This window comes from Fusarium oxysporum, chromosome 1 (assembly GCF_000149955.1).
Source record: "Fusarium oxysporum f. sp. lycopersici 4287 chromosome 1, whole genome shotgun sequence".
Taxonomy (NCBI): Eukaryota; Fungi; Ascomycota; class Sordariomycetes; order Hypocreales; family Nectriaceae; genus Fusarium; species Fusarium oxysporum.
Window position 1 is genome coordinate 6,073,407 of NC_030986.1, and position 26,412 is coordinate 6,099,818.

The 26,412-nt window shown below is 50.6% G+C and overlaps 9 protein-coding genes across 10 annotated transcripts; 4 read left to right on the plus strand and 5 right to left on the minus strand.

The window, feature by feature from the left end:
* Window positions 1–3,764: 3,764 nt before the first annotated feature.
* FOXG_21949 (uncharacterized protein) lies at window positions 3,765–3,935 on the minus strand (the record flags this gene model as incomplete). The annotated part of the gene is given in 2 exon segments (XM_018402329.1): window positions 3,765–3,799; window positions 3,809–3,935. Coding segments are annotated over 2 exon segments (162 nt in total).
* A 367-nt stretch (window positions 3,936–4,302) lies between these two features.
* FOXG_21950 (uncharacterized protein) lies at window positions 4,303–4,509 on the plus strand (the record flags this gene model as incomplete). Its single annotated transcript, XM_018402330.1, has 1 exon — window positions 4,303–4,509. The coding sequence occupies one exon, from the start codon at window positions 4,303–4,305 to the stop codon at window positions 4,507–4,509; it is 207 nt and encodes a 68-aa protein (XP_018255539.1).
* A 1,443-nt stretch (window positions 4,510–5,952) lies between these two features.
* Window positions 5,953–9,422, plus strand: FOXG_15020 (uncharacterized protein; the record flags this gene model as incomplete). Its single annotated transcript, XM_018395091.1, has 4 exons — window positions 5,953–6,181; window positions 6,242–6,937; window positions 6,989–7,131; window positions 7,185–9,422. The coding sequence occupies 4 exons, from the start codon at window positions 5,953–5,955 to the stop codon at window positions 9,420–9,422; spliced, it is 3,306 nt and encodes a 1,101-aa protein (XP_018255540.1).
* Window positions 9,423–10,585: 1,163 nt separating this feature from the next.
* Window positions 10,586–14,048, plus strand: FOXG_21951 (uncharacterized protein). Its single transcript, XM_018402331.1, has 2 exons — window positions 10,586–10,633; window positions 10,736–14,048. The coding sequence occupies exon 2, from the start codon at window positions 11,310–11,312 to the stop codon at window positions 11,751–11,753; it is 444 nt and encodes a 147-aa protein (XP_018255541.1). The 5' UTR covers window positions 10,586–10,633; window positions 10,736–11,309; the 3' UTR covers window positions 11,754–14,048.
* Window positions 13,114–13,209, minus strand: FOXG_21952 (uncharacterized protein; the record flags this gene model as incomplete). The annotated part of the gene is made up of 1 exon (XM_018402332.1): window positions 13,114–13,209. One exon carries the CDS (start codon window positions 13,207–13,209, stop codon window positions 13,114–13,116), a length of 96 nt encoding a protein of 31 aa, XP_018255542.1.
* Window positions 13,725–13,889, minus strand: FOXG_21953 (uncharacterized protein; the record flags this gene model as incomplete). The annotated part of the gene is made up of 2 exons (XM_018402333.1): window positions 13,725–13,814; window positions 13,866–13,889. 2 exons carry the CDS (start codon window positions 13,887–13,889, stop codon window positions 13,725–13,727), a joined length of 114 nt encoding a protein of 37 aa, XP_018255543.1.
* Window positions 14,049–14,431: 383 nt separating the features above from the next.
* FOXG_15021 (uncharacterized protein) lies at window positions 14,432–16,997 on the plus strand (the record flags this gene model as incomplete). Its single annotated transcript, XM_018395092.1, has 5 exons — window positions 14,432–14,476; window positions 14,704–15,281; window positions 15,343–15,399; window positions 15,612–15,684; window positions 16,095–16,997. The coding sequence occupies 5 exons, from the start codon at window positions 14,432–14,434 to the stop codon at window positions 16,995–16,997; spliced, it is 1,656 nt and encodes a 551-aa protein (XP_018255544.1).
* Window positions 16,998–17,522: 525 nt separating this feature from the next.
* On the minus strand, window positions 17,523–18,943 carry FOXG_15022 (uncharacterized protein). 2 transcript variants are annotated; one of them, XM_018395093.1, is made up of 3 exons: window positions 18,668–18,943; window positions 18,352–18,612; window positions 17,523–18,300 (listed from the first exon to the last, which is right to left on the minus strand). In XM_018395093.1, the coding sequence occupies exons 1-3, from the start codon at window positions 18,825–18,827 to the stop codon at window positions 17,600–17,602; spliced, it is 1,122 nt and encodes a 373-aa protein (XP_018255545.1). In that variant the 5' UTR covers window positions 18,828–18,943; the 3' UTR covers window positions 17,523–17,599. The 2 variants fall into 2 exon arrangements, with proteins under 2 accessions (XP_018255545.1, XP_018255546.1); XM_018395094.1 differs by having other exon boundaries at window positions 18,352–18,943.
* A 2,022-nt stretch (window positions 18,944–20,965) lies between these two features.
* On the minus strand, window positions 20,966–22,781 carry FOXG_15024 (uncharacterized protein; the record flags this gene model as incomplete). Its single annotated transcript, XM_018395095.1, has 2 exons — window positions 20,966–22,329; window positions 22,635–22,781. 2 exons carry the CDS (start codon window positions 22,779–22,781, stop codon window positions 21,307–21,309), a joined length of 1,170 nt encoding a protein of 389 aa, XP_018255547.1. The 3' UTR covers window positions 20,966–21,306.
* Window positions 22,782–26,412: the final 3,631 nt, after the last annotated feature.

Sequence of the window (26,412 nt, forward strand, 5' to 3'; positions counted from 1 at the left end):
ACAAAGAAGGAAGCAGCGGCGTAATGGTTGTAGCTTGTGTTTCGAAAAGCCGACCAGTCGATCAATTTGGAAGTGGTTTTTTTTGGGCATCCCCGGACGTAGATAAACGTTGGCTACAGCGTGCAGAGCGAGTTGGATCAGGGCGATCGCAGGCATCGTCCACGGATATCCGATGGATGGCACAAGCAGGGCTGCCGTCAGATCAATCAAATCAGATTAGGACCCAAATCTGATCTGAACTGATAAATCACCATTCGAATCTGATCTGATTTGATTGATTGATTGATATCTGATATGTCGTAGCTCACGTGAACCTTCCCTCGGCCTCACGACCCCACCGTCGGATTCTAATCGGCCTTGTTACTCGAGCATAGGCCTCTGAGAGTAATACATCCTCCCCTGACCCAGTTCTTCAGTAGCTGGATCGATTCAATACTCGATCCAAGTAGAGAATGTCGCTGTGAGCTGACTGTAAGCTTCGCAAGACTGAATGCCCTCTCGCAGTCGGTTGACATGGCCGGAATAGCAAGAATATCCAGTGCAAACCTATTCAAACGTGGGAAAGCATTGCTATGGTCGATCCACCAACGAATGGGGTCATCTACCTGTTCTGGTTCGAGCCTGTAATACCGTTCGAGTTCACTGCCTCTTGCCGAGAGCTTAGGTTGCCGGCTTTTTATCCACTGCTCAAACCTACTTTGTTCAGGTCGGGGCGTCAACGAAGGCGTGATAAAGACACTCTCAGAGGCATTATCGTCATTCTTCGAGTACCAACGCTCAAAATAGACTTTGATGCCGTCCTTTGCATCTCGAAGCCATTGTAACTGTTCTGGGGAAGTCCAATTGGTCTCCAGCCACCGGAGTCCAAGGTCCGGATTCAGAACAACAGAGGCTGCAAACAGAGGCGACCGTCCGAGGAGAGTATAGTACTCGTTTAACTTAATCCAAGCATTGTTTATACTTGCCTTAATGCTAGCGCGCTCCTGACCCTCCATACTGGCAATATTGCTCACCGAACGAGCATCATCTTGCAGGTAGTCTTCTCGGGAATGTACAGGAAGCGCATCTTCATTAAACTGTGAGCTGGCGGGTGGGCGAGCTGGAAGAGTCGTTTCGCGACGGCGGCGCAATGGTGTAATTTCGTATCCTTGAAGTCGTGATGGTAACCGTGACTGCCGTGAGGGTCGCTCCCGGATTTGTCCGACTGTCGGTGGCCGCGAAAGTGTTGATGTCACACCCATGGCCGGTCCAGCTTCCTCCCCCTGGGTTGTATACCATTCTTCCGCAGCCGGATCAGCAGTTTCATCCTCGTAGAGAACCTTCCAGTCTTCAGATGTCAGAATGTCAGCTGTAGGAACCCTTTTTGAGGCGTCTGCTTCTAGCCCTAACTCCTGAATGAAGCTGTTGAGCTCAGACTGCTTGACTAAGGCACGCTCAATCATCATATAAGTCGAGTTCCATCTCGTAGCGTTGTTCTGTATGACTTCAAGCTCGGCAGTTAATTCTTCTGCAAGCTTATATGTGTCTACCTCCTCCTGCTCCCTTGCATGTGCTTTGAAAGCTTCGGTGCGTTGCGGAGAGGCTCGGATGAACTTGATGATATTGTGAAGCTTCCCAACTGGACCCTTGGCTCGCCAGTGTTCGAGATCTTCTTCAACCCGCTCTAACATGTCATAGGCCTCAGACTGAAGTTCGAAAGAAGCTGCATCATCGCCGTAGAGGAAGGCTTGGGCAACGAGGTTTAGAATATGACCGAAACATCGCATCCTTCGCGCCTCCGTGTCCGCTTGAGTTATCGAGGCATCGAGAGTTGTGTAGAGGTTTCGCAAGCAAACATCATTACTGGCCGCATTATCGCAGATCGAAACCCCTAGCTTACAATCGATACCCCAATCACGGACGACGTTTCTTATGGTGTAAGCGATGTTCTCACCGGCATGAGATCCGATCTGCCTCTTGAAAGCCAGCAGCCGGCTTTGATATGAGTGTCTCCGATCGATAAAGTGACCAAAGATGGAAATAAAAGCTAACCTGTTCGGAGAGGTCCAGAGGTCGAAGCTAAGATGTATCTGGGTAACAGCATTTTCGAGTTCCTCCTTGACAGCCGCTGTCTTTGAAACGAGTATGTCTTCTAGATCTTTCTTGGTTGCAGTTCGACCCCAGGGCACCTGAGCATAAAGATCAGAGTCCAGCTGACGGAACAGCTCTTGCAGATAGGTACTCTCAAAGGTAGTAAAGGGGAGATTAGAATCAATGATATAACCAACAGAGAGCTCTCTAATCCGTGCCATCTTCGCTCGAGGAAGAAGGAGGGAAGAAGAAGCCGGCCGTTTCTTGGATCCATTTCTCTGGAGGTCGAGAACTGAAGGGTCACCAGATGAACCCGTTTCAAAGGTCTCGGTGATCCTGTGAGCTCTAAAAGCCGTTAGTGATAACCTGGAAATGGCAAGTACCACGAACTTGAAAAGATGAGCTGATGCCGATGATGTCGACTGGGCATTGAAAAATCGAGGCGCACCCTTATCATCGCAGAGCCGGCAACACCAGATATCTCCACTGGATGTATTGTCTTTCCTCAACTCTGCAAGGAACCAGCCATGGTTTCCGATCCAGCTTCGCCTGCCCCTACTTTTCCTCTTATCTAAGAGGCTTGCAATAACAAAACGTCGTTGGCCCCAAATGATCTTGTAAAGGTCATCAACGGACGAATCGGCAGTCGAGGCCAAAGTTAAAGCGGCATCATACTGTTTAGCGATGGCCTTAGACCGGGATCCGAGACGAGGAAATGCGGGTAGTGGCGGCGATGACGACGGGCTACCAGCAAGGCTGCCTTTTATAGCGGTCTCCGACATTGTATGTTGCAATCAGCAGGGGCTTCAACAGATTGAAACCCATCAGCCGAGATATGCTTCCAAACATTGAAGGATGTGTCGGCTTCTCTGGCTAGGGCTGTGTCGTACTGGGGCAAGAGGTAGGAAAAAGGGGCAACTTAACCAATTAATCTGCCTGTAGATTGCTCTCCAACCGAGCCCTGAGCGGGCTGGGGTTCAAAACCAGCCAATCGGCTTGACTCCGCCCTGTAGCATCACTGCTTGTTAGGGAAGTGCCCCACTCTGAGGACCGGAAAATATGGATGATCCGACAGTTCTAGGGTAGTCATCTTCCTTTATAAGGATATCAGATATATCAGATGCACAGATGCTTGTGTCTGAATTGATTGATCTGTTAGGATACCGTATTTGATCTGAATTGATTGAATTGATTGATATATCTGATTGTTAATCTGATCTGACGGCAGCAATGGGCACAAGCTGACGCGCCATCCCCGAATAAACTAACCATCCCCGAGACAGAGCCGCACGCAGCAACTCCAATTGCTATCGCACGTTTCTTATCGAAATATGAGGACATAACAGTGAGCATTGCGCAAAATAGGCACCCATTACCCACACCCACGGCAATGCCAAGAGTGACTAAATATTCCTTAAATCGATGACAGAATGAGGATGCAAAAATGCCGACAACAGTCGCAAGTAATCCTGCGAAGAACACTTTTCTGAAGTGCCCGGTATCTGTGAGACGCCCCGTGATTGTGCCTAGGAAGAAAAGTAGAAATATTTGCGTGGAGCCAATCCATGCAATCGTCGACAGCGAACGATTCAATGTGTCAGTGACATAGGTTTGGAACGACCCAAAGGAGTTTGTAAAGCCCCAGGTAGTCATGACAACGAAGGGAGAACAGAGAACCACTACCAGATACTTAATCAATTGTTGATAACACCAAGGAGCGAGAACAAACCTATGATACTTGTACGCCATTCCTCACGACGCGGCTCATCTGGATGGCTATAAAGCCGGGAATCGCCTTCTTCAATCATGTCCTCGGTCGGGGAGGCGACCTGGCCTTGAGGTTTGAGCTCAGTGGGCTTAGACATCATAGAAGACAAGTCTCTAGAGGAAACGAAAAAGGCAAAAACCGCAACAGGTTCTGATTATGTTGGAAAATCCGGGGATCCTCCTTCCCTTCAGGATTCAGACCAACAGTCTGAAAGTCCTAGATTAGAGTTCAAAGTCCTAGATGAAATCATTTAGAGATATACACCTGAGAAGAACTCTCATCTCAATAATTAACAATCAAGTTCAATAAATATTTTTACTCAGCACCCCTGCGCAATATAAACAACAATCCTGACGCGAAGCACGATCCATTAGTGGCCGATCCGCTACGATATTGGTGGGAGAGACGGAATGACTATCCACGGCTAGTCACGAATGGCTCTCGATGTACTCTCGATCCCACCCATGTCCGCAGAGTGCGAGCGACTGTCTAGTATTGCTGGGCAAATGGTCTCATCACTTCGAACTCGACTGGAAGCCAGTATGGTAGGGATTACGCAAACATTGAGGTCGTGGGTGCGAAGTGGGCTAATTGAGGCCGCGGACGCGTTGATAGATGTGTCAGGAGAGGCTGGAAGTAGCATCGTATGGCAAGCAGAGGAGAATGGCTGAGATTTCGGGAGCAAGATGGGTGTTGTGGGGAGCGAGGGGGTTGACGCATGTATTTTGCTTCAACCTTTTCCATTCAACGCCATCAACCCAACATGGAGATGCGGTAGTTCAACTCCACGGGCCAGATGATGAGTAAGCTCTCAGCGCAACTCAATGTTGACACCGGACTGATGGAATTGAATTGATGACCACCCTGACGAGGACCAAGCCGTCACCTGCACACTCCCGGCGAATCCCCTAACGATGCGACGGAACAAGCGGTGCTTGCTAGCATATCACCGGACACGAACAGACAAGCTGGAGGAGTTCGTGTGGAACGGGGCGGGTGTGGTTGATATCTGCGGCCAGCAGGTGTGAGACGCCGCAGGTTCTTCCAGCACGGGAGTAGCATCTGGGCCCGGCGATACGGCGACGAGCAGTCTGAGTCCACAAGACGAGAGTGGTATGGCGTTCTATTGGCGGCGTATACGTACTTTGATTTGACAGGGAGCATGGAGTCGCTCTGAGATCTGTTCATTGATGTAACAGCGCTCAAAGACGCTGGCGAAATTCAGACAGAGTACGTATACGTGCGGCGTGATTTGCAGATCTTACGACAATCACAACTCACTGAACTCCTCAAAGGACCATAACTTTAACGGAGAACTGCCAATTCTATTTACGTCATGGAGACGTCAAGCGGCTCAACGCACAGGCATATCTGCATAAGCTAGGTTAACAAGGTGCAAAAACCCTTTTTAACTTTTCGCTGAAGCCATTTACCTTGCTTACCTAGCAATCATTATTACTTCACTTCAGGCTCGGCCCGCCCGGCGAACTCGAGGGACGTTGAGAATGGGGTTGGATGGGTTGCACTTTTGGGTTCAAATGGTCATGGCGGTTGTTTAGTGGTTTCGCACTAACCGAAGCATGGCAAAAGATGGCTTGCATGGCGCATGGCTAGGCCCCTCAAGGCTCTATCGAAAACTACTCCAGGCAGTAACCAACCTGCATTTAATACACTAGCAATGTAGTTATGGAGGAGTAGACCTGTTAGTAGAATGGTACGAGGGAGGCGATTCCACCATAGGGAGCATTGGGAGCTCTCTTGCGGGGCCCATGCCGCTGGACTTGCACTGAATTTGACTTCGTTTAAAGCTTTGTTCCATGGCACGACCTATTTAAGCATGGGCAAGCGACGGCCATTTGAGTTTCGTCACTCCCATTCCCCACGAACACTTACCATCCAGCGCCAGTTTATTGTGAGCCCAGCCCAGACGGGGACCTTGGAAAATCTATTCTAATTTTTTCATTCCCTGCCCATTTCTTGAATCTCTTGAGCAACCCTTTACTCTCCTTAGACCGGAATTTCCTCCCTTTGCTCCGCGCTGATGTTATACTAAATAGCAGCTAGCTTACTCCATCCCACCTGGAGGAGCCTCGCGGGCTACCCAAGTGCAAGCCATGTCGTCGCCTCTGGCCTTCACTCCATGGCGGAGGAGAACTTTGAGCTCGCTCTCACAGCGCGATCAACCGCAATTGCACCGGGGGGGTGCCTCGAGCCCTTCACAGGACCAGATCCACGGCTCTCCTCTCCCTATTGCGACCTCAAGACCGTTGTACATTGCCTCTGCCCGAGGTCATAGAGAGCCGATCCGATCCTTCACCCACGGATTCGTGCGAGACAGCTTAGGTGGGCGCGCACAAGCTCTCACGTTGTCCGAGCTCTGCTAATCCCCAATCTTTAACAAAGTACCCGTCGACAGCGTTCATAATGCTCGAACTGTCCGTGAAGACACCATGGAGCTTGCGACGTATCTGCTGTCAGACGGACAGACCCAACAGGGCCCGGCGTTCCTCCAACGAGCCAGGATTTCTTTCCAAGAATCTGTGGAACCCGAAGCCAGTGACGATGTATCCACGGTCGAGCATGCGCACTCTTCTCAAACCATCGCCGGAGTTTCCGAGCCACCGTCGCCAGAGGGCCGAGATGGTGAGGCCGAAGCGCCCGCCTTGCCGTCGGTGCTGTCAAACCTGCTCAAGACGTCACCTGCCCGGTCGATTGCACAAGACCAACCACATGCCTCCGACTACGATGACAATGGCGATGATAATCAAACTCGGACCGGGCAACGTCGGGCCAACCATTCTACACACGATATGTCAGAGCACAATCCTCTACTTTCACGGGTTACTTCGGGCGGTAGGAGATCTTACATGTCGGATCTCGAGGGACAAAAACCCCAAGCGAGACGCCCATGGATCAGTGATTTGGTGGAGGTTGGGCATAAGATGGAAGAACGGATGAGCTATGGTGTTGCAGTTGCTGTCAACCCAAGCCGATGGGATCGAAAAGCACTTTGGCATAACTGTGTGCTTACACCAGTCTCGTGCTTGCCGGTCGTCGCAGTCGGTCTTCTGCTTAATATCTTGGATGCTCTATCATACGGTATGTCTCCTTGACCTTGGAAGACTGGAATCTCTTGCTAATTGCAAACAGGCATGGTTCTCTTCCCTTTGGGAAGGCCGATTTTCTCTCATTTGGGGTCCGCTGGAATCTCTGTTTTCTACGTCAGTACTATTGTATCGCAAATCACATTCTCATCCGGAAGCATATTCAAAGGTTCAGTTGGTTCTGAGCTGGTCAGTCACTTGCCTCCTCTGCTCGTTTCTCGCAGTTGACCAACATCACCCAGATCGAGGTGGTTCCCTTCTTCCACAACATGGCCGCGAAGATCACTGAAGTTGTTGGGGAGGGCAACCCGGATGCCGTGATAGCCACCACTATTGTGTCATTTTCTCTCAGCGCCATGATGACCGGCCTGGTGTTTTATCTCATGGGACGGTTTAAGGTTGGCTATGTGGTGGGATTTATCCCCAGACATATCTTACTTGGCTGCATTGGCGGCGTTGGGTGGTTCCTTGTCGCAACCGGATTCGAGGTCTCAGCTCGACTCAATGGCAGACTTCAGTACGACCTCGACACGTTGAAGCAACTAATAAACCCTGCAGCTGTGCCCCTCTGGGTAACACCCCTTGTGTTTGCCATTGTTCTGTTTTATGGCCAGTCCAAAATCAGGTCCAAGTTTTTCCTGTCCATGTTTATTCTAGCGATTCCCCTAATCTTCTATTTCTTTGTGTTTGCACTCGATGCCTTGGACGTGGATGTTCTACGCGACCATGGCTGGATCTTCCGAGGCCCTCCTTCTGATGAGCCATGGTGGTATTTCTATACACTTTATAGTGAGCTTGAATCGTCTGTATCCTCTACAACTACTGGAGTTGCTGACTTTTGCCCAGAGTTCAAGCTTGTCCGCTGGGACGCTGTTGCAGAAACCATTCCCGCCATGCTCGCCTTGACCTTCTTCGGCTTTCTGCACGTTCCGATCAACGTCCCTGCCTTGGCTCTCAACCGTGGCGAGGATCATCTTGATCTGAACAAGGAGCTAAGGCTTCATGGCTACTCCAACTTCCTCTCCGGTTGCTTTGGCAGCATTCAGAATTACTTGGTCTATGCGAACACCGTCTTTTTCATGCGGTCGGGCGGGAACGTTCGCCTTGCTGGCTACATGCTGGCAGCAGCAACCTTCGGAGTTATGGTAGTCGGCCCATCTCTCATTGCTTTCATCCCTGTTATGATGGTGGGCACTTTGGTCTATGACCTCGGCTTTGAGCTTCTGGTTGAAGCTCTTTGGCTCCCCCGTAAGAGGCTCAAACTGTCCGAGTACCTTACCGTAGTCGTGATTGTACTCGTCATGAGTGTTCACGACTTCGTGGTAGGAATTGGCGTCGGCATCCTGTTGGCCTTTGTGTCGCTCGTTCTGCAGACATCACGAGTGTCTGCTATCCGCGGAAACTACTCGGGCGATATTGTCACATCTACCGTGAGACGCAACCCATCACAGCATCATTATCTACATGATGCGGGACAGCAAATCTATATCGTCAAGCTTACGGGCTATCTCTTCTTTGGCACTATTGTCAGTGTAGAAGAAAAGGTTCGGGGTCTTCTGGATGATAGCACCTTCGCCAAGCATCCCATCAAGTTCTTGATTTTGGACATGTGGCATGTTACCGGGCACGATTTCTCTGCGGGAGAGGCTTTCAACACCATTAGTCGGCTGCTCGATAATAAAGGCGTGATTCTTGTCTTGAGTGGCTTGGATGCTGAGAACCAGCTTGGACAGAATTTGAGGGCGGCCGGATTGGGAAGCGATGGCATCGGAGTCATGATGCTGCCTAGCCTGAACTCCGCGTTGGAAAGCTGCGAAAACGAGCTCCTTAAGACTCTCTATGCTAGACAGGAAGAGCTGAAATCTCTGAAGCGCATGTCCCCTCAACACTTGGATGTGCCTCCAGCTAAGACTTCCAGTCTATCCTCCTTTGATTCCCCATTCAACTCACCTCGCCGCAACCATCTCGCCGAGGCCGCCCACGATGCTTTGACCAGTGTTGAGGTTCAGCGTCCATCCGAGTGGCAGAGTTTCAAGGAGCCTCTCCGCCTCATGCTCCAGATCTTCCAGGGCTTAAGCGACCAGAACGAGGTTTTCTGGTTCCCAGCAACTTTATACTTTACACGTCGAGAGTACCCCGCCGGCACCAATATCTTCCGATGTGGAGAACAAGCCAACGGATTCTATCTCGTCGAGCGAGGCATCATCCGCGCGGAATACCACCTGCCACAAGGCAGGTTGTGCGAGAGCATCTTGGCAGGAACGACATGTGGCGAGCTGCCTTTCTTTTCGGAGACAGAACTGGCAGCGACGGCTGTTGTGGAAAGAGATTGTGTGGTCTGGCGGATGGATCAAGACCAGTGGACAAAGATTCAAAAAGAAGAGCCGGAAGTGGGGAAAGAGCTGCTCAGGATATCGTTGAAGATTACAAGTGAGCGGATGGGTGCGATTGCTTCATACATCTTGACGACAGCGGGTTAACATCTTCAAATGGCTCATAGTATGTCTATTCAGAAATCCTCAAAATGGTACAATCGAAAAGTAATCATCACGTCTCTTGCGGCTTTGCGTTGTTCTGAGTTCGTGGGTTGAAGTTTAATGCAGATTCCACTTCGCAAGGAAGGGCGACTGGTACATGGGCACCCGGGGCCGAGTACCCACTTTACCCACTTCATCATTCGGCGTCCTGGGGTTTTATGGTATTTGATTTGATTTGATTTGATTTGATTAGTTTTCGTCCTGAGGCCATACGCCAGGCAATCCGCTTAGAGGGGCAATGTATGTATGTATATTTTTCGTCCGAGGGGCCAACGGCCCCGAAAAGTCCCCTCCTGGGGCACAGGACGTGCTAAGCTAAGGGCATCTCTCTATGATCTAATTACAAAATGCTATTGGGTTGGGGAGGCTTAGTTATTCGTGAAGCGAAATTAGAACCTCCCCTCTAAAAGGCATTTTCTGCAAAAAGGGACAAAAGACAACACTATCGAGCATATCAAAGGCACAAAAGGCGCTGGGGTTATCAAGCCCGTCACCCGTCGGCGGGTTCAGGGACAATCTGTCGACTTTTTCCATTAATCAGAATTCTCTCGCGCATCGCTACATCTGCTGGCGCGGTAAGTAACCAAGCTGTAGCCCGTAGTCGAGTGTCGTGGCGGCAGGGAAAAACCTTGGGAAAGGGATCAGAGGCCGACGGTGCACTTGCCTTCAAAGGGGAAAAACCCATCGCAATCGCCATCGTTGATCGGAAGGATGTCATTACCGATGCTGCGAGCATCGTCTTCCGATATCTAAGGCGTTCTGGTTCTGAGGTGCCGCCATTAGATCCGACAAAAGGCTTGCAGAGAAGGCGAACTCTCCAAAATTCCTTCTCTGAGAGCTGCTGTTAGGGAGCCGATGGCATCCCCGCAGCTTTGTGTGGTCGTGTGGCCTGTGAAAATTCCTGTTGAATAAGTGCTAGGGTATCACGTGCAAGCAGGGATGCTTCAGGTTACGCGCCAAAATGGCGACGCCCTAAAGGGGCAGAGTTTAACAGAACACAACATGAATACACCAATTCACATCAATGAACCGAATACACGTAATGTCTAACAATTCCCGCTGCTAGCGCAGCACTAACAGTGCTTGCCAAGAAAGAATTTTTACAGGGGAGAGTTGCCCCACAAATGCCACCCCGGGTCCACAAGTTATCCAGAGTAAGTTGCCACTTCTGCCCAGGTGCTATTATTTTGCGACATTAGCAGCGTCTCCGCACCATTTACGTCGTGGCGAACTCCTTTGCTAACAGCCTGATCAAGCCAACTGATACTAAAGCCGTCCGCCTGGTTTCGTACGGCGACCTCTGTGTTGTGAATGGTCAGACTACTTTGACCATCAGTCTAGGTTGACTGCATGTGACTGGTTTTTCTAGGCAACATACCAATCGCTCATCATGCTGGCTGAAAGGGTGGCAGCTTCCAAGGCTGTGGCGACTGTTTTGACGATACGCTCAGACGCTGGGTGGCAACCATCAACCCTTCAAGAACTTGGCATATTCTTGGCATGAAGCCATGATTCCGTCGTGATATTTGATCTGACCTCAATATGCCTCAGCACGACATGTCATCGGGGACCACTGTTGCAACCACCTGATATATCAGTGAGACTAGATCTGATGAAACAATACTGCGGAAATAATCGGTGTTGTTGTTGAAAGGTCTAAGTTACATGTGTCTGAGGAGCACGGCTCACTACATAATATCCACAGCCCAGCCACCCAGCAGATCAGACCATTGTAGTCATACAGTCTCAATAAGATCAATCATGTCTCAACATATCCATTGAACGCGGCCAGAATTTAACCACGAGGATATAAGCGAACAACAACAGCTCATGGGGTTCATCGCAGGCAACCCGGCCCAGCCGAGCGACAACGGTGCTTCAACGTCAGGGGTTTTGATACCGTTCCTAGTGGTATTCAGCTTCATCCTAGGTGTCCCATTCCTATTCATCATTGTGCACGTTGCTCCTTCCAAATTCATGCGTTCCATGTTAATGTTGATAAACAAAAGTCATTTAGTGAGATTACTACGAAGAAATCGCCATCCCCAGAGAGACGTCGAGAGTACAAACACGATACCGAGGGAGACGGTGGATCTACGATCGCTTAATGACGCCAACCCTTCACAGAAGTACAAGCGCGTCGAGGAGGTTAAGAGACAGGGAACATGGAATTCAACCCAGACCAGCTTAGCTGAGGTTTGGTGCGTTTGCAAAAGATGCAACTTTCCTCACGATACTGACGTCTTTGCAATGCAATCTGCCTCGAAGTCCTAGTGGATGAAGACAACATCCGGCAATTGAAATGCAAGCATCTGTTCCATATAAGATGCATCGACCTTTGGTTCCAAAAACACCATGTCAACTGCCCATTATGCAAGGCAATACTCATTCCAACCAGAGGATGCGATCCAGGACCGGCAGAAGCTCGTTAGGAGAAGATAAATGCGGGTGAGGTTTGGGTGCCGCGTACAAGCAGAAGAAAAGCAGCAAGGATTTGTGATACCGGGGTTCAGACAGCAAGAGATGGATACACGAAAGTCTTCTAAATCGAGACTGTGACTTAGCAAAGTCGATTTAGACTTCCCACAACGTACTCCACTAGTAAGTGCAACACTTACCATGCAGTACCCACCCACAGGTAACACCCACCTACCGATACTGTATCATCGAATCAGCCAATGATCTCGCGCGCGAACGCGTAGAGGAGTACAATACCAAGTTGGCGGTCTTCCAGGCCTTCTGCGCCAAGCTTGAAGAAGCTGCTTAACAATTCACTACCGGACTGCAACGACGTTTCGCTTAACAGTTTGCCGATAGCTTCCTTGACTCCTGGAGTCGAGAGCTCTCTAGTACCGGGCCTGCTTCCAAGTCCACCTACAGCAGCGTTGCCACTGCCTCGCCCCCTACAGCCTGTGGTCATCTAATCCATTAACAACAACGTCGCCGACAAACAGATCCACCTTATTGCCAGGGGCAACCAACGACCATCGCCCTACCGGGAGAATACCTCTGTGTCTTCATCCGTCTAGAAGCCGGCGCTCCGGCCAGAGCTCAGAGTAACTACGCCATCCGAACCCTTATCCGTGAAAAACTCGGCAACATCTCAAACAATATTCGGCAGGTTTTCCAAGTAAGGTCTGGATGGGCCGTCCAGACCGCTGACCCTGAAACACGCGACTATCTGGTAGAAAAGCAAGCCGAGTGAGCAGCTGAACTACGGGCTACGACAGTAGAAACTAACAAAGGATGGTTCACCTATGTGATCTCGGACTTTCCTCGAAGACTGGCCGACTTCTATGGCAATGAGGTCGATAGTGACAGCATTATCAGCGATGGGATAGAGATACAGACAGGGCTCAAGCCTGTTGACATACGTCCATCGCGACAAGTCTTAGACAACCCCTTGACTAAGACCCTGGTTGTGTCTTTTCTGAAGCCGACCAAGAGATACTGATCTCCCTTTGGCAGCCGCGCGGCCAGGCCGATCGATAAGACTGACCGCCTCAGACAGTGTGAAACATGCTGGGACTACCACTCCGTTCGCCACTGCCATAGACAGCCAGTCTGTCAACGCTGTGGTAAGACGGGCTATACCATGGACGACTGTACTGCACCAGAACAATGTATCAACTGCTTAGGCCCTCACGCGGCCGGCTTTCGTAAGTGTCCAGCTCGGCTGAGGAAGGTGCACGGGGTCTTCAGCCGACTCACTAAAGCGCAACGAGAACATGTCCGGGCGGTCGGCGCGGAGACGTACCGACAACGCCAACCCGGAACCGCAAATGGAACCCAACAAGACGCAGCTGAGCTGCAAAGGATAATACTGCACTATATGAGCAGCCGAGTGCATCATACTCCCAGCCTAGCTGCATCAGGAGCACCGTCGTGCATAATGGTGGCCACAACCCCCCTCGTGGGCGACAAAGCGGAGGAGGAACCCGAACATCCTAGACCAGGTTCATTCAGAAAACGTCACATAGTTCTTATCACCCGCCCTCAGGACCAGAAATAGATACTCGCAGACACGAAAGAACGACAGGAAGCCGCTCAGGATCTTTCAGGCTGACGTCGTGTGCGTGGGGTTATATATGCACGACTTCGTGACCGATAGCATTAATTTTCAGCATCTCGTATTAGTTATGCTTAATGGTTGATCTATGGTATCTTTTCACGCATCTTCATTGAGATGTTTCTGGTTCATTACACACCGCCGACCGTTTTCCCGGGAACGCATTTACGACATCTTTAGGCCATTTCAGACTCTTGAAGCAACGGTTTGTCCGCGTCGGGCTTCAGCATGTAGAAGACGGGACTGCTAATGTCGGTGGCACGACCCTGGAACTTGCGATGGTCATTAATTAAAACAGATGACAGCAAGAAACGCACAAACAGACGTTCGACGCCCGCCATGGCTCCAAGACAGAGTTTATATAATGTCATAAGATCGAGTGAACACATCACGGTGCCATCCAGAGTGGACGCTTTGGAGAATAATAGCAAATAGCTTGAAACTAATAATAGCCGTTGAGTTGGGGGTGCCCTCCAATTTCCCTGCATTTTGGAGTGAGGCCATGCAGATCCACATTTTGAGATAGGTGAAGAAGCGTTTTTCATTCGCTCCTACGATTATGCGTTCATAATGGTACGTGGGAGATGAGGCCTACGGAGAAGGTGCTTCTGGTCTGGACACTCGTCTGTGCCCCCATTCGGCATCTTCCGGAGTGGCGATGGGTCTGGAAATCCTCTCTGCAGTGTCTCGTTGCAAAACCCATTCGGTGTGTCCTAAATCGTCCAAGCACAATCACATGCCTGCGCAGATCATAAACCGCCCATCAATTCCCCACCTTCGCAGCCTCATTGGTGTATAAGAACCTCGAGACTCGGAGATACGGGGTGATAACTAACTGCCGGACTCTGAAACCATCGGCAGATTGGCCAATGATGACCGCATAATGCCGAGCGTGACCAGCCCTCCACCAACGGTGGGTGCTGATCAGGTAAGCAGAAAACCTGGGGTCCAGGGACTTTACTTGGCCCGAGACAAGGGACACTCTGTGTTTGATTTTTCACACTTGCGAAAACGTACCCATTTCATCTGACTGACACATGCTTATGACGCATGAATGACTACCTTTTTGATGCGGGGAAAACGACCATCAAGCTCCTGCATGAAGGACAGGCAAGTTTTCCCAAGACTTATAAGATGCCATATTTCGTGGAATAGAAGGCAACTCAAGCGCCGGGCCATCTTCCAGCCAGAACATATTTGGGAGGACAAACACAGAGAAATAACACCGCAAACGCAACCATGGACTCTGCCAAAGAGACTGCCAAAGAGACCTTCCACAAGGTCATCCATCCTAGTATGGACCCAAGCAAGAACACTCAACAGCCGGCCAGCACCGGCCTCGAGCGAGACCTGGAGCCCAAGCCGCAAAAGGTTCACCTACCATCCGAAGGCGAAGACATTGTGTACACGCCATCGGGTAAGCTCGCGGGGAAGAAGGCTTTTATCACCGGAGGAGTCTCCGGCATCGGCCGTGCGGTAGCCATCCTGTTCGCTATGGAGGGCGCTACCGTGGCCATTGTCTATCTCCCGCCCGAGGAAGAGGACGCACAGCACACCAAGACCCAGGTAGAGAAGAACGGCGGGCAGGTCATCCTCATCCCCAGCGATCTGTCCTTGTCGATTAACTGCAAGGATGTCGCAAAGCGGGCTGTAGAAGCGCTCGGCGGGATCGATATCTTTGTTAACAACGCTGCCACTAGGCAGGAGCAAGGAGATATTTGTGACATTTCCGAGTGAGTATCCATCAACCAGTCATTCAGAGGGGCATATTCATAACAAACGTTGTGACAACAGGGAGCTGTGGGCGTCCACTTTCCGCGTCAATTTGGACTCGTACTTCCATCTTACCAAGTACGTGTTGCCACATTTGTCTAAGGGCGGCGTGATCATCAATAGTGCGTCTGTGGACTCCTATATCGGCGTCCCCAGCCGACTCGACTATGCGACGAGCAAGGGCGCCGTGGTTGCCTTCACTCGTGCACTCTCTTTGTTCTTGGCTAAATGTGACTTCATAGAGGGTATCCGATCCTCTTGGTGCCTTCGCAACTTTATTAATATAACAGGCCTCGCGACGTATACGGATGCTATTGTCACATTGTGGCCGAGTCAGCTCCAAAAGCTCGAGAGTCTCGGCTTGTACTACAATTCGCCAGAGCCAGCAATAATTTGCATCGAATGCAGCTTCGCCATTAACCCTACGCGCGCGCCGCGTCACCCAGGCGACAAGCATCATATACCTAAGTCTGCCCGCCGTGGTTTGAAGCCTCTAATCTATTCTCTCAATCTTCCAAACCCAGAGACACTTCCACTGCGACCAAACGGCTCGCCGCCACACCCAAACCTTACGGTATACAAGGGTTCAGCCTCTAAACATTGTGGTCTTCGCTCTATCAGCGAAAAGGTCTTACTAGCCCATGCGAAGACAAAGCACAGCAAAGAGATCAAGCTCGCAGCTCGGCGATGACTCCTTCGCAGCGACAAGCTTGTGGCTAGAGCGTACAAGATGACAAATCACATACAAAAATGTCCGGCGAGACATCCTACAGGCAATGACACGCCTCCGAGTAGAGGAAGCTAAACGGTCGGTGGAGCGTCTGCAATCGAAAGGTACAACCGTCAACGCTGACGAGACCGTGGCCATGATGATCCACACTGACCAGGTTGAGAGGAAGATCAGCGAGGGCACTGGGTACCTGCACTGCTTCCGGGGACGAGTTAATCTCCGTAGGACTGAGATTGCATGCCTGACCTGGATCTGCCAGACCATCTGTGGTTCCTCCTTCATGGGCAATTCGACATATTTCTACGAGCAGGCTGGTCTTGCAGATTCTTCCGCTTTCGACCTGACGATCGCCCAATTCGCCCTGGGTTTTATTGGTACGGTGCTGTCCTGGCCGTTGATGGCCCGGGTAGGTCGCCGCAAGATCTACGTATGGGGCCTCTTCCTCCTTACTGTGATCCTCTTCGTCACCGGATGCCTAGGCATTCCTCCAAAGGCAGCTAGTCGCTCCTGGGGAATCGGATCACTGCTTCTTGTTTACACTTTCACCTATGACATCACAGTCGGCCCCGTCTGTTACTCCCTCGTCGCTGAGCTGCCGTCGTCGAGACTTCGCCAAAGAACGATTGTGTTAGCGCGAAATGCCTACAACATCGTTGGGGTTGCATACACTAATATCATCGGCTTATATTCGCTGAACCCAACGGCATGGAACTGGGGAGCTAAATCGGCATTCTTCTGGGCCGGTAACTGCGCTTTGTGTTTTGTTTGGGCTTATTTCCGACTCCCAGAGCCCAAGGACCGCTCTTATGCAGAGCTGGACATGCTATTCGATCAGGGCGTCTCCGCGAGGAAGTTTGCAACGACCTATGTCAATCCTTATGAAACCGAACGACGATCCGGCCAAGATTCTGATTCCAAGGGGAAGGTTATGAGTCATGTTGAGTGATTAGTTGATGTGTATATGTACCCGGCACATGGAATGTCGCGGTTCCAAGATTTTTGTCAGGCCATCTATTGACCCTGTCTATGGAGATTCAGACTAGATGGAGAAGATCGTTCGGACGTTCTGGACAGTTTGGGGTTTAACGCATGCGGATGATATGATAGTTTACATTTACGAGTTTGAAATTTAGTTACTATTTGATTCTTATAACATGTCCTCTAAAAAAGAAAACAAGATGCAGCAAGTACATCGCATCGATTATCCAAATAGGGAGGAATCCCTTAGACCCCTGCGAATAAAAACATAATTTATCAATTTCTATTTCATTTCATTTTATTTCTAGCTGATAAATAAGCTAGTAAAGCTTTATTAGTTAATTAATTTATACCTAAAACTAATAAGAAATAATTACTAATATATATACCTAATAAATAAGAAATAAAACAAGAGCTAAATAACTTACTATTATTTAAAGCCAGGCTATTATAGCTCGCAATCATAGGGGCAGCCTATTACATACTAAGTGTAATTTTACAAAAGTTATCTAAAAGAGACTGATAGCCTAATTAGTTCAATAAGATCCTATTATCTGCTTATTCTATTAATTAATCCTCAATCCTTTCCCGTCTCTGCCGGGAAACCTTCCAAGATTGTATAGAGCGTCGAAACTGCTCATTATAGCCATAAGTGATTGCATGTACCAGCCCAATGTATTGTGTAGAAGCCAGGAAGGCGACGAGCCATGGCGGTGATTTACCTTTAATTTCAATGAATCGGTTGACCACTCCGGGAGTCCAGAGGATAAGGTATCCTAGTGGATAGCCGTTCAGCAACATCATTCTCCGTAGGTTCGGCAACGCTCTGTTCCACGCCGGTTGTCTTATGGCAGCAGCCGAGGCATTGGAAGAATCAGGCTCCGGGTTGCTGTAACAGTGAGCTTGGTTGCTCATGGGTGCTGTAGACGATGAACTGGCTGCATCATTCACGGTTCCGAGTTCATAAGCAACGGTAAGTGACGAGACTTTCATGATTGGCGGCCAAGCTGGAGTAGTGGCGTGCTGATTGCACAAGGCTGTGTCTGTCGTGGTTATATTTGTTCCGTCAGAAGAAGCCCCTGAGACCCCGAAACGTCCAAACGTCCGTTTGAGCTGGAAATACACCGTAGTATAAATGCCCATGACCAAGAAGAATATGCAGAGGCGCCATCCAAAGGACAAGCTCCAGCGTAGGATAGGATACTTCGCTTGAATCCAGCACCAGTTGCCGCCCACCGGGCCATATGCTTGTAGTCCTAGGGCGGTGAAGCCTTGCAAAACAGTGAGTGTCAACTGCAGTCCATGTTAGAAAAATCACATACTGGTAATGATCCCTGGTATCCATGCACAAAGGCATATTAACATAACACTCCGCAATGACGAATCCTGTAGTAGATAGGCCTTTTGCACGGTGAGTAGAACCGTTATTGATATAAATAATATGTTAAAGTCAATCGTCTGCACTGTGAGTTGGCCCACCCACGCATTCGCGGTACATTGCCCTTTGGTTAGAACTTGGTCAAGTGGGCCATACTTAAGTGCCAGACTGCCTGATATAGTATTATTTATCATATCTGCCAAGTCTTGAGCCGGTTGTTAGAAGCCCATAAATGGTCAACCTTTCGATGGTGCCCGTACCGCATAATAGGAGATTGATAATAAGGGCGTGGCGAACGTGTCGACGTGTAGGAGGAGATATCGCATGCAGGCTCAGCACTACTACTATGGCTATGGTTGACAACACAGATCCTACCAAGGTAGGCACTGTAATAGCCAGGTCGACGTGCGATGATGACATCCTGGATGCCGGGTGATGGATCAACAGCAGACGGGGTAGGCTTAATCCTACACAGCTTATAAAGTAGCATCCAAACGTGGAGATTTCGCATAGACTAGCGGTGATTTGAAAGTCTGCGACACTTATGAGTTGTAGGTTAACTTAATATACGGCTGTAACTTGCGCTAAACCAGAGACATCTAGCTCTCTTTAAACTAGCCTTCCTTATCTACAGGGTTATATACGAGTCAGTAGCAGCATACCGTCCCCTACCGCCCTGAAGATGCGGCCGCAACTTACGCTAGTGTGTGCCGATCGTCCCGCTAAGTACATGATAGCCAATTCAAGAGCCTATTATTAGATGCTATCAGCAGCAACATAGCCATACATAAGATCACGCAGATCCTTCGCAACACATTTCAATACTCTATTACAGTCCCTCTCGCAGAAAGCTGCCACAGGGAACCATCCTTCCAGTCGCTTGGCGGACTGGGCAATCCACGCATTGCCAGGGAGGGCAATTAAAGAATCGTCCAACATACAAGATAAGCGAGTGGTACGTTGCCGCAAAAATGTGATATTCTCTGTCGTTGCTAAGGATCTGGGCATTTTAGCGCAACAAAGAGCCCTGTAAGCCTAGCTTCCTACTTTCCAAGATGCGTCTCGAGTTGATCATTAGAGTTATCTCAGCCTCGTGAATACCTATGTGTTTCTGCAACCCCTTTCGTCCCTGCCAGAGATAATCGTCCTTTGAAAATATGTGCTTCGATGAATTTACTTCTATTCACCTTTCTACTACAAATGGGAACCTGGGTAGGGCTCAACCCAGTAGGTGGGCTATCGTGACAATCTCTGGAAATATGTCAAGTTCCCAGTTAATAACTCACTAATTAAAGACAGCCATTCTTTGTCTAGGAAAAAATCATCTCTGAGGCTGAAATCTCATGGCATTACGACGCTGAAACCTGCTTCGACAGCCCGGAATTGACCCCTCCCCCCCGCCCAGATACCAGAATGGTAGAAGCGGCATACCCTTCCCGGGGCCCCTGAGTGACACCTCCCAGAGAGTAGGGTTGCAGCTTATCAACTACCTCGGGGTTAATCCTTGTAGATAGTAGGGGTTGAGGGTTGTGAAACTAACTAGCTGATAACTAGAGGGAATAAGCTTTAGGCTAGTGATTACAGGTGATCAAAACACGGCATCTTTTCGGACGAGATAAGCTTTTGGAACCGCCGCCACGCAATCAGCCACTTAGCCCGACGGGAGTTTGGGAGGGAGTTTACTGAGTCGCAAAAATCGCAAACACGTTTAATTGGTGCGCATTATAGTCACTGCAAGAACTACTTACATGTCGGAGACCGACGTTGGTGCCGCATCTTGCAGTTGATAACTTTACTCTACAGTCCCGTGCAAAAGTTCCGACACATCCGAGGTCCGGACCCCGCTTTCAATTAAACATCAACATCAACACCACAACTTCATCGCGTTATTTCTATAGGAAAAGATGCCTTGAATACGGCAAAAAACACATCATTCTCCTTGCAAAAGAACGAGGTTTGTAACGATGTACGAATCAGGTGTTTGCGTGCAGGATATCGCAGACAGTGAGGGGCTAAGTCGGCATGCGATCTACGGAGTCATTCGACGGTACCATCACCAACAATCAGCAAAAGATTTACCTCGCTCTGGAAGGCCATCACGACTATCAGATATAGATAAAAATCATATCAAAGTACTCATTGGAAGAAATGCTTTTATCTCATACCAAGAAATAATTGATTGCGCCAGTTTGAACTGCAAAAGAAGCACAATTCGTCGTTGGCTTATCAATCAGAAGATACAACACAAGCTTGCACTTCGACGCCCGTTTCTCAGCGAAGAAAGTGCTCAATTGAGAAAAGCTTTCTGTGACAAATATCGTCATGAAGGTGAGTCTTTTTGGTATAGTTGGTGGTTTTCTGATGAGGTCTCTATCGACCGTACAGACGGTGACTATACCAAGTGGTCATTTTACTCTGCTGTAAGTCTAGCCCCTTCTATTTCAGAAGCTTCTTTTGACAACACCACAGGGTGAGAGACTCCATCAAGATAAAGTGCAGCCCTGTAGACGGCCTGGTAGACATTCTCAGATGTTCTTTGGTGCAATTCACTATGATAAGCCGTCTAGGATCGTCCCTAGTAGTCAGACAGACAGACAGATCTATTACGCCCGGTAGGCCACCGCCCATAGGACTCTAAAAACTAAAAATACATACATTTCGCCAATTCATGTCTTGATCTCGCAGAGCCCCTATGTTTCCCGCCTTGTTCTTTGTCTCTTCATTGTTCTCCTAGATCCCCGTATCGGTTAGTGGTAGCAGATCAACTTGAAGCCCAATTCCTCCAAGTGTTCAGTTTCCTATCTTCGGCGGCTGAAGCGGTGCCTACTTCTGGTTGTCCAGGGTAGTGGTTGTCGGTAGGTATAATTTTATGGTCGATAGGTTAGTAGTGATGTTGTTGTCATCTCTGTTCCAGGCGACCTGTGGCGATCGCGAAACGGATTGTGGCTCGTACTGTTTCCATGTTCGGTGTCCACTTTTGTCCGTCTGATGCAGCTTTGCCCCCCAAATGAAAGGAGAGGTTGCCGCGCTTTTCCTCTACGCATTGAAGCATTATCTCCTTGCGCTGTGCCATCCATTTTACACATCGGAAGAGGAAGTGCTCTACTGTTTCTTTTGCTTGCCCGCATGGGCATTCATCGGTCGCTGCTGCTCCGATTTGATACAGGTAGCCATTCAGTCGTGCCAACCCGGTTCTGAGTTGTGCCAGCACGCTGGCTTCCTTCCACGGTAGCTGATCGTACAATAGCCGAGTATGTTTACCAGGCAGAGCTGAGTCCACCTTTCTCGAATGTCTGCCAACTCCGTCTGGTAGTTTCCTCTTCCTTCGCAAGTCTGCTCTCATTCGACTGAGAATTGTCGTCTTTGCTTTGCTTGTTCCTATGCGTGGTGTGACGTACGGCTCTGTTGCGTGGCGGGCTGACATCTTGGCTATCCTCTGGATTTTGAGCTCACTGTCAGATGGTAGCCAGATGAGCCTAACTCTATTCATGTCTCCTTTGAGCTTTTCTATAGCATCGTATATCTCCCGAATGTGCCCCTGGCCCGATTGCTGGCGAGGGTTACCTATAGCTTGTGCCGCCGATCTGTTACTCGTCAAAATCACTACAACCCGATACTTCATCTCTGGCAGATATTTGAGACCACGAGCGATGGCTGCTAGTTCGGCGGTGTACGGGTTGTGTTCTTCCGTCGTCCCTAGCGTGACCGAGAAGGTCTCGATAATCTTGCCGGCCCTCGCTAAGGATATAGGGATTCGAACGGTTCCTCCCATGCCGACCAGATCGTTTCTCGCCGAGCTGCTTGTCGCTATTCTTACTGCCCATCCTGCTTTGGCTAACTCTTTGATCTTGTCGTCTTCTTCCCCTTCCTGTCCGCTCAACGTGGCTTGCATGCGTTCTTCCCACGGGGCGAGGGCGAACGGCTACGAAAGCATGGAGGCTGTGTCGAGGTAATCCTCGAGTTCTCTCCAAGCCAGGCTGGCAAGACCTGGACAACGATACCAGGGTCGACTTACGGCGCTTCGTAGTCGTCACGCGTGCGCCCTGGTCGTGCGATCGCAGTTTGCACCTTAAGCTCGCCGCAGACAGCACTTCTAGGGACGACATCGCGCCGCAGCGCCTCAGGTGCGAGCTGAGCCTAGATCCTGTCCTCTTGGCCGACCGACATGCGCGTCCGTCCTCTCCGGCCAGTGTACAGACTCCTTGAAGACATCGACAGACGACCAACAGTGCCCCTGGCACTGGCCCGGTTGCGAGCCGGACTCGATCCTTCCTCCGGTCCCCATACACTGCCACGGCCCACCGGGTTGTCCGGGCGCGACCCCGGGCCCGACTTCCCGTTACAAGCAGAAGTCTCCTTCAGCCTGCCGACCATGTCTCGCAGCCAAGGCTCTGTCTACCACCACCCAGTTGGCGTGCTGGAAAAGTTGACCTTGTCCACTAACCAACCCAGCCTCCCCGTATGTGTCATGCGTGCGGTGCGCTGTAGCCTGGCGGCCCGATCGTTGGGTGTTCCGTAACCACTTCGGTCTTAACGACTCCTTCAACAATCTGTTAACAACTTCCATTACACACAGGACGAACACTTAGGGAAGGGGATCCGCGCCTCGCGGTGTGCACTGCGGCCCTTTGGCATCACGTTCCAATGCCACCGTCCCAGAGCCGGTCTGGGTCCGAGGGTGCCCTGTCTTCTGTAGCTGCCAAAACGGCAGGAAGTCGGGTGGTTTTCATAACCAGTTCCCTCGACCGGTTTGATGACCGCACGGACGCGCCTGCTCCCTCGTGCGTGTTGTGGTGTTTGGTGGTAGAGTCGATGACGCGTCGTCAACGCGCGCGATCCAGACGATAACAACACAAATACTGCCGCACCACAACAACGGACCTCATAGGGCCTGTGGCTACGCTAAGCTATTCACGTATTCCCCGCTTTTCGTCCATTCTACACGAAAGAAAGCCCTACTGCTCTTCCTGTTCTTACTTTTCTAGCCCCGTTTGCTTGACTCTGCTTGACAGACCTGCTTGAAGGCCAACCAATACCATCTCCAAGTGTTCAGCATCCTATCTTCAGCAGCTGAAGCATGGTCTGTCAACTTGAGGCTGTTTGTTGTTAGTAATCAGCTGTGATGTTAATATCAGTAGTCATTTGTTTTCTCCTTCTCAAACTCCTTCCTGGCTCAATCTTCCTGTCGCCATCGCAAATTTGACTGTCGCTCGCACCGCCTCCAGGTTAGGTCTCCACTTTGCTCCGTCTGACGCCGACTTTCCACCTAGAAAGAAGGAAAGGTTGCCCATCATGTTTTGTCCTACTCGACGCATGGCTTCACGCTCTGCTTCCCATCTTGTGCATCGGAACAGAAAATGCTCCATTGTCTCTGGTCCACATCCACATTCACACATGTCCGACTCTGCGGCCCCGATCTTGTTGAGGTAGCTGTTGATCTTCGCCATTCCCGTGCGGAGCTGCGAGAGCACTCTGGCTTCTCGTCTCTTGCAAATGTCGTATAGTGCTTGCGTATGTTTGCCTGGTAGGGCCCGATCTATCCGTTTGGAGTAGTTGCCTACATTGTCGGGTAGTTTCCGTTGCTGATGCAGCTGCGACACTGCCAACCTGAGCCGCGTGGAGCGGGCCTGGTACGGTAGCGATTGCGACGTGCATCCCGCTCTGGTAGCCTTCTTGGCTTGTCTCTTTGCTTCACGACTCATGCTGAGGTCATCGTCTCTGGATGGTACCCAGATCATCTTGACTCTATTGTTTCCCTTTCTCAGTCGCTCGATGTGCTCGTAGATCTGACGGATGGAGGTCTGGCCTGATTGCTGTTGCGGTCGGGCAATCGCCTTGAGTGACGACTGGCTACTTGACAGCACCGTAAGCTCTCGACATTGTAGACCATCCGGCATGCATCGCAATGCCATCGCTATCGCCTCCAGCTCGGCGGTGTACGGGTTCTGATCGTCTCGTGACCCGAGCGTGGCCGAGTACCTGGCCACTATCCTGTCTGTTTGACCAGGCGATCTTTGGGCCACGATGCCGCTCATACCCACTAGACCTCCCCTGTCGGAAGCACTGGTCGCGATGACAATGTCGTTGACGTTCTTTGCAGCTATTTTCGCCGCTTCACGATCGGCCTCGTATACAAGCGGCACCCGGTTGTACCACGGTGGTACCGCATAGGCCTCAATCGTTTCCATCCGCTCCGTTCCGCTGCCTTCATACGCAAGCGCCAGCTTCTTCAACGGTGACATGTATCTTCGACTCGCCGACACCTTGAGGGCTGCTAGCGGGTGCGTCTTTGGCACCGTCTTGATGTTGATGTACATCCGCATGCCTGCTTGAGCATGTCGCTCGCATACCGTCTGTATGTTGGCTTCTGCTTCCATCACTGCTGTCGCGACTGTCCGGAAAGCACCCGTGATGGCTCGTGCTCCTATCTTCTGAGCCCTGTTGAACCAGCTCAGTGCTCTTTCGTTTCGTGCATGCGACCACACGACCGAAGCGTAGTCTATCGCCGGAGCGACGGTCGCCGTAAACAGCTGCATTGAAGAACAGGAATAGTATCGGCGATAGTGGTGACCCTTGCGGGAGGCCAGCTTGTGGCAGTTCCCGTAGCGCTGATGTGTAGCCATTCACCGTGATGGTAGCCGTGCGGTATGAGCAGAAGGCATCGATCCACCTGATCAGCCCCTTGGGTATACCACGCGCCTCGAGTCTCTGCAGCAACCTGTCCTTGAACACGCCGTTGTAAGCTCCTTTGACGTCGAAGCTGACCAGACTGACCACTTTGCGATTGCGCCATGCTTTGTAGACCTGTTCCTGGAAGAGCAGTAGAGCCTGCTCTGCCGATCGCCTCTTTCTCGCACCAAAGTGATTGGTGGGTAAGAGTCCGTATGTCTCGGCGGCGTGCGATATACGGTCCGCCACTACTGTTTCCAGGATCTTGCCCAGCGTTGATAGAAGCGAGATCGGTCTCCATGCCTTGGCTATCTTATAGTCGCCTTTGTTCGGTTTCTTGAGTGGGATGATTTTGGCCGTCCTCCACTGGCTAGGCAATCGCCCTGTATCCAGTGATGTCCGAAACAGATGCAGGACCCGTTCCTTCATCACCGGCCACAGCTGCTTCCATACCATGGCTGGCAATCCGTCTTGACCGGGCGCCTTCCACGCCTTGGCCTCCATCACCTTCTCCTCCACCTCCTCCATCGTGAGGTTCGGCATGGCCACTTCTCTGCGCCGTGGTCGCGGGCCTTCTTCTTCTATGTCTGTTGGCAGCGGCGGGAAGAAGACGTTGAGCAGTTCCTCCGCCTGTTCGACTTTGTCCTGCGTCATTGTTCCATCAGTTCTCTTCAGCGGAGGCACCTTATCACCGTTCGCATCATGTCCGGGTTTGAGGTACTTGGCGGCTTGCCAGATGTTGGTCCCATCGGCGAGAAAGTCGTCCCAGTGCGTCTTCTTCTGTCTTTTGATAGCATCATGATACTCTTTACCCGTTTCTTTGGCTCGATCTTCCAGGCTGTCAATCCGTTGACCGGCCCGATGCCGGGCCCTTGCCAGGTTCCTCCAGAACGTGTACGTCCTACGAAGCTTGGTGAGATCTGTGGTCCACCATCTCTTTGCGTACGGTGATGGCTTCGCACGTGGGACTAGATCGTGGATCGCATCGAGGACCACATCCATCAACCTGTCTGTCTGTGTCTGGACATCACCATCCCACGGAAGTGGTGAGAGCTTTTCCTTCACCCTTTCCCTGATTGCGTTCCACGGTGCATTTTTAAACAACAACCTTGGTTCCGCTGTTCTCTCGGGCATCGCGAGATCAAACTCTGCCTGGATAGCCCTGTGATCTGATCCATGCTCGGTCGGATAGATGCCGCAGTGTACCATCTCGTCTGCCAGCTCGGCTGACGCGAGCGTCAGGTCGATCGTGCTCTCGCCACCTGGTCCTTCCCACGTCTTCGTTCCTCGTGGGAGAAGACTGAGTAGACCATGCTCATCCATGAGGTCGATGATC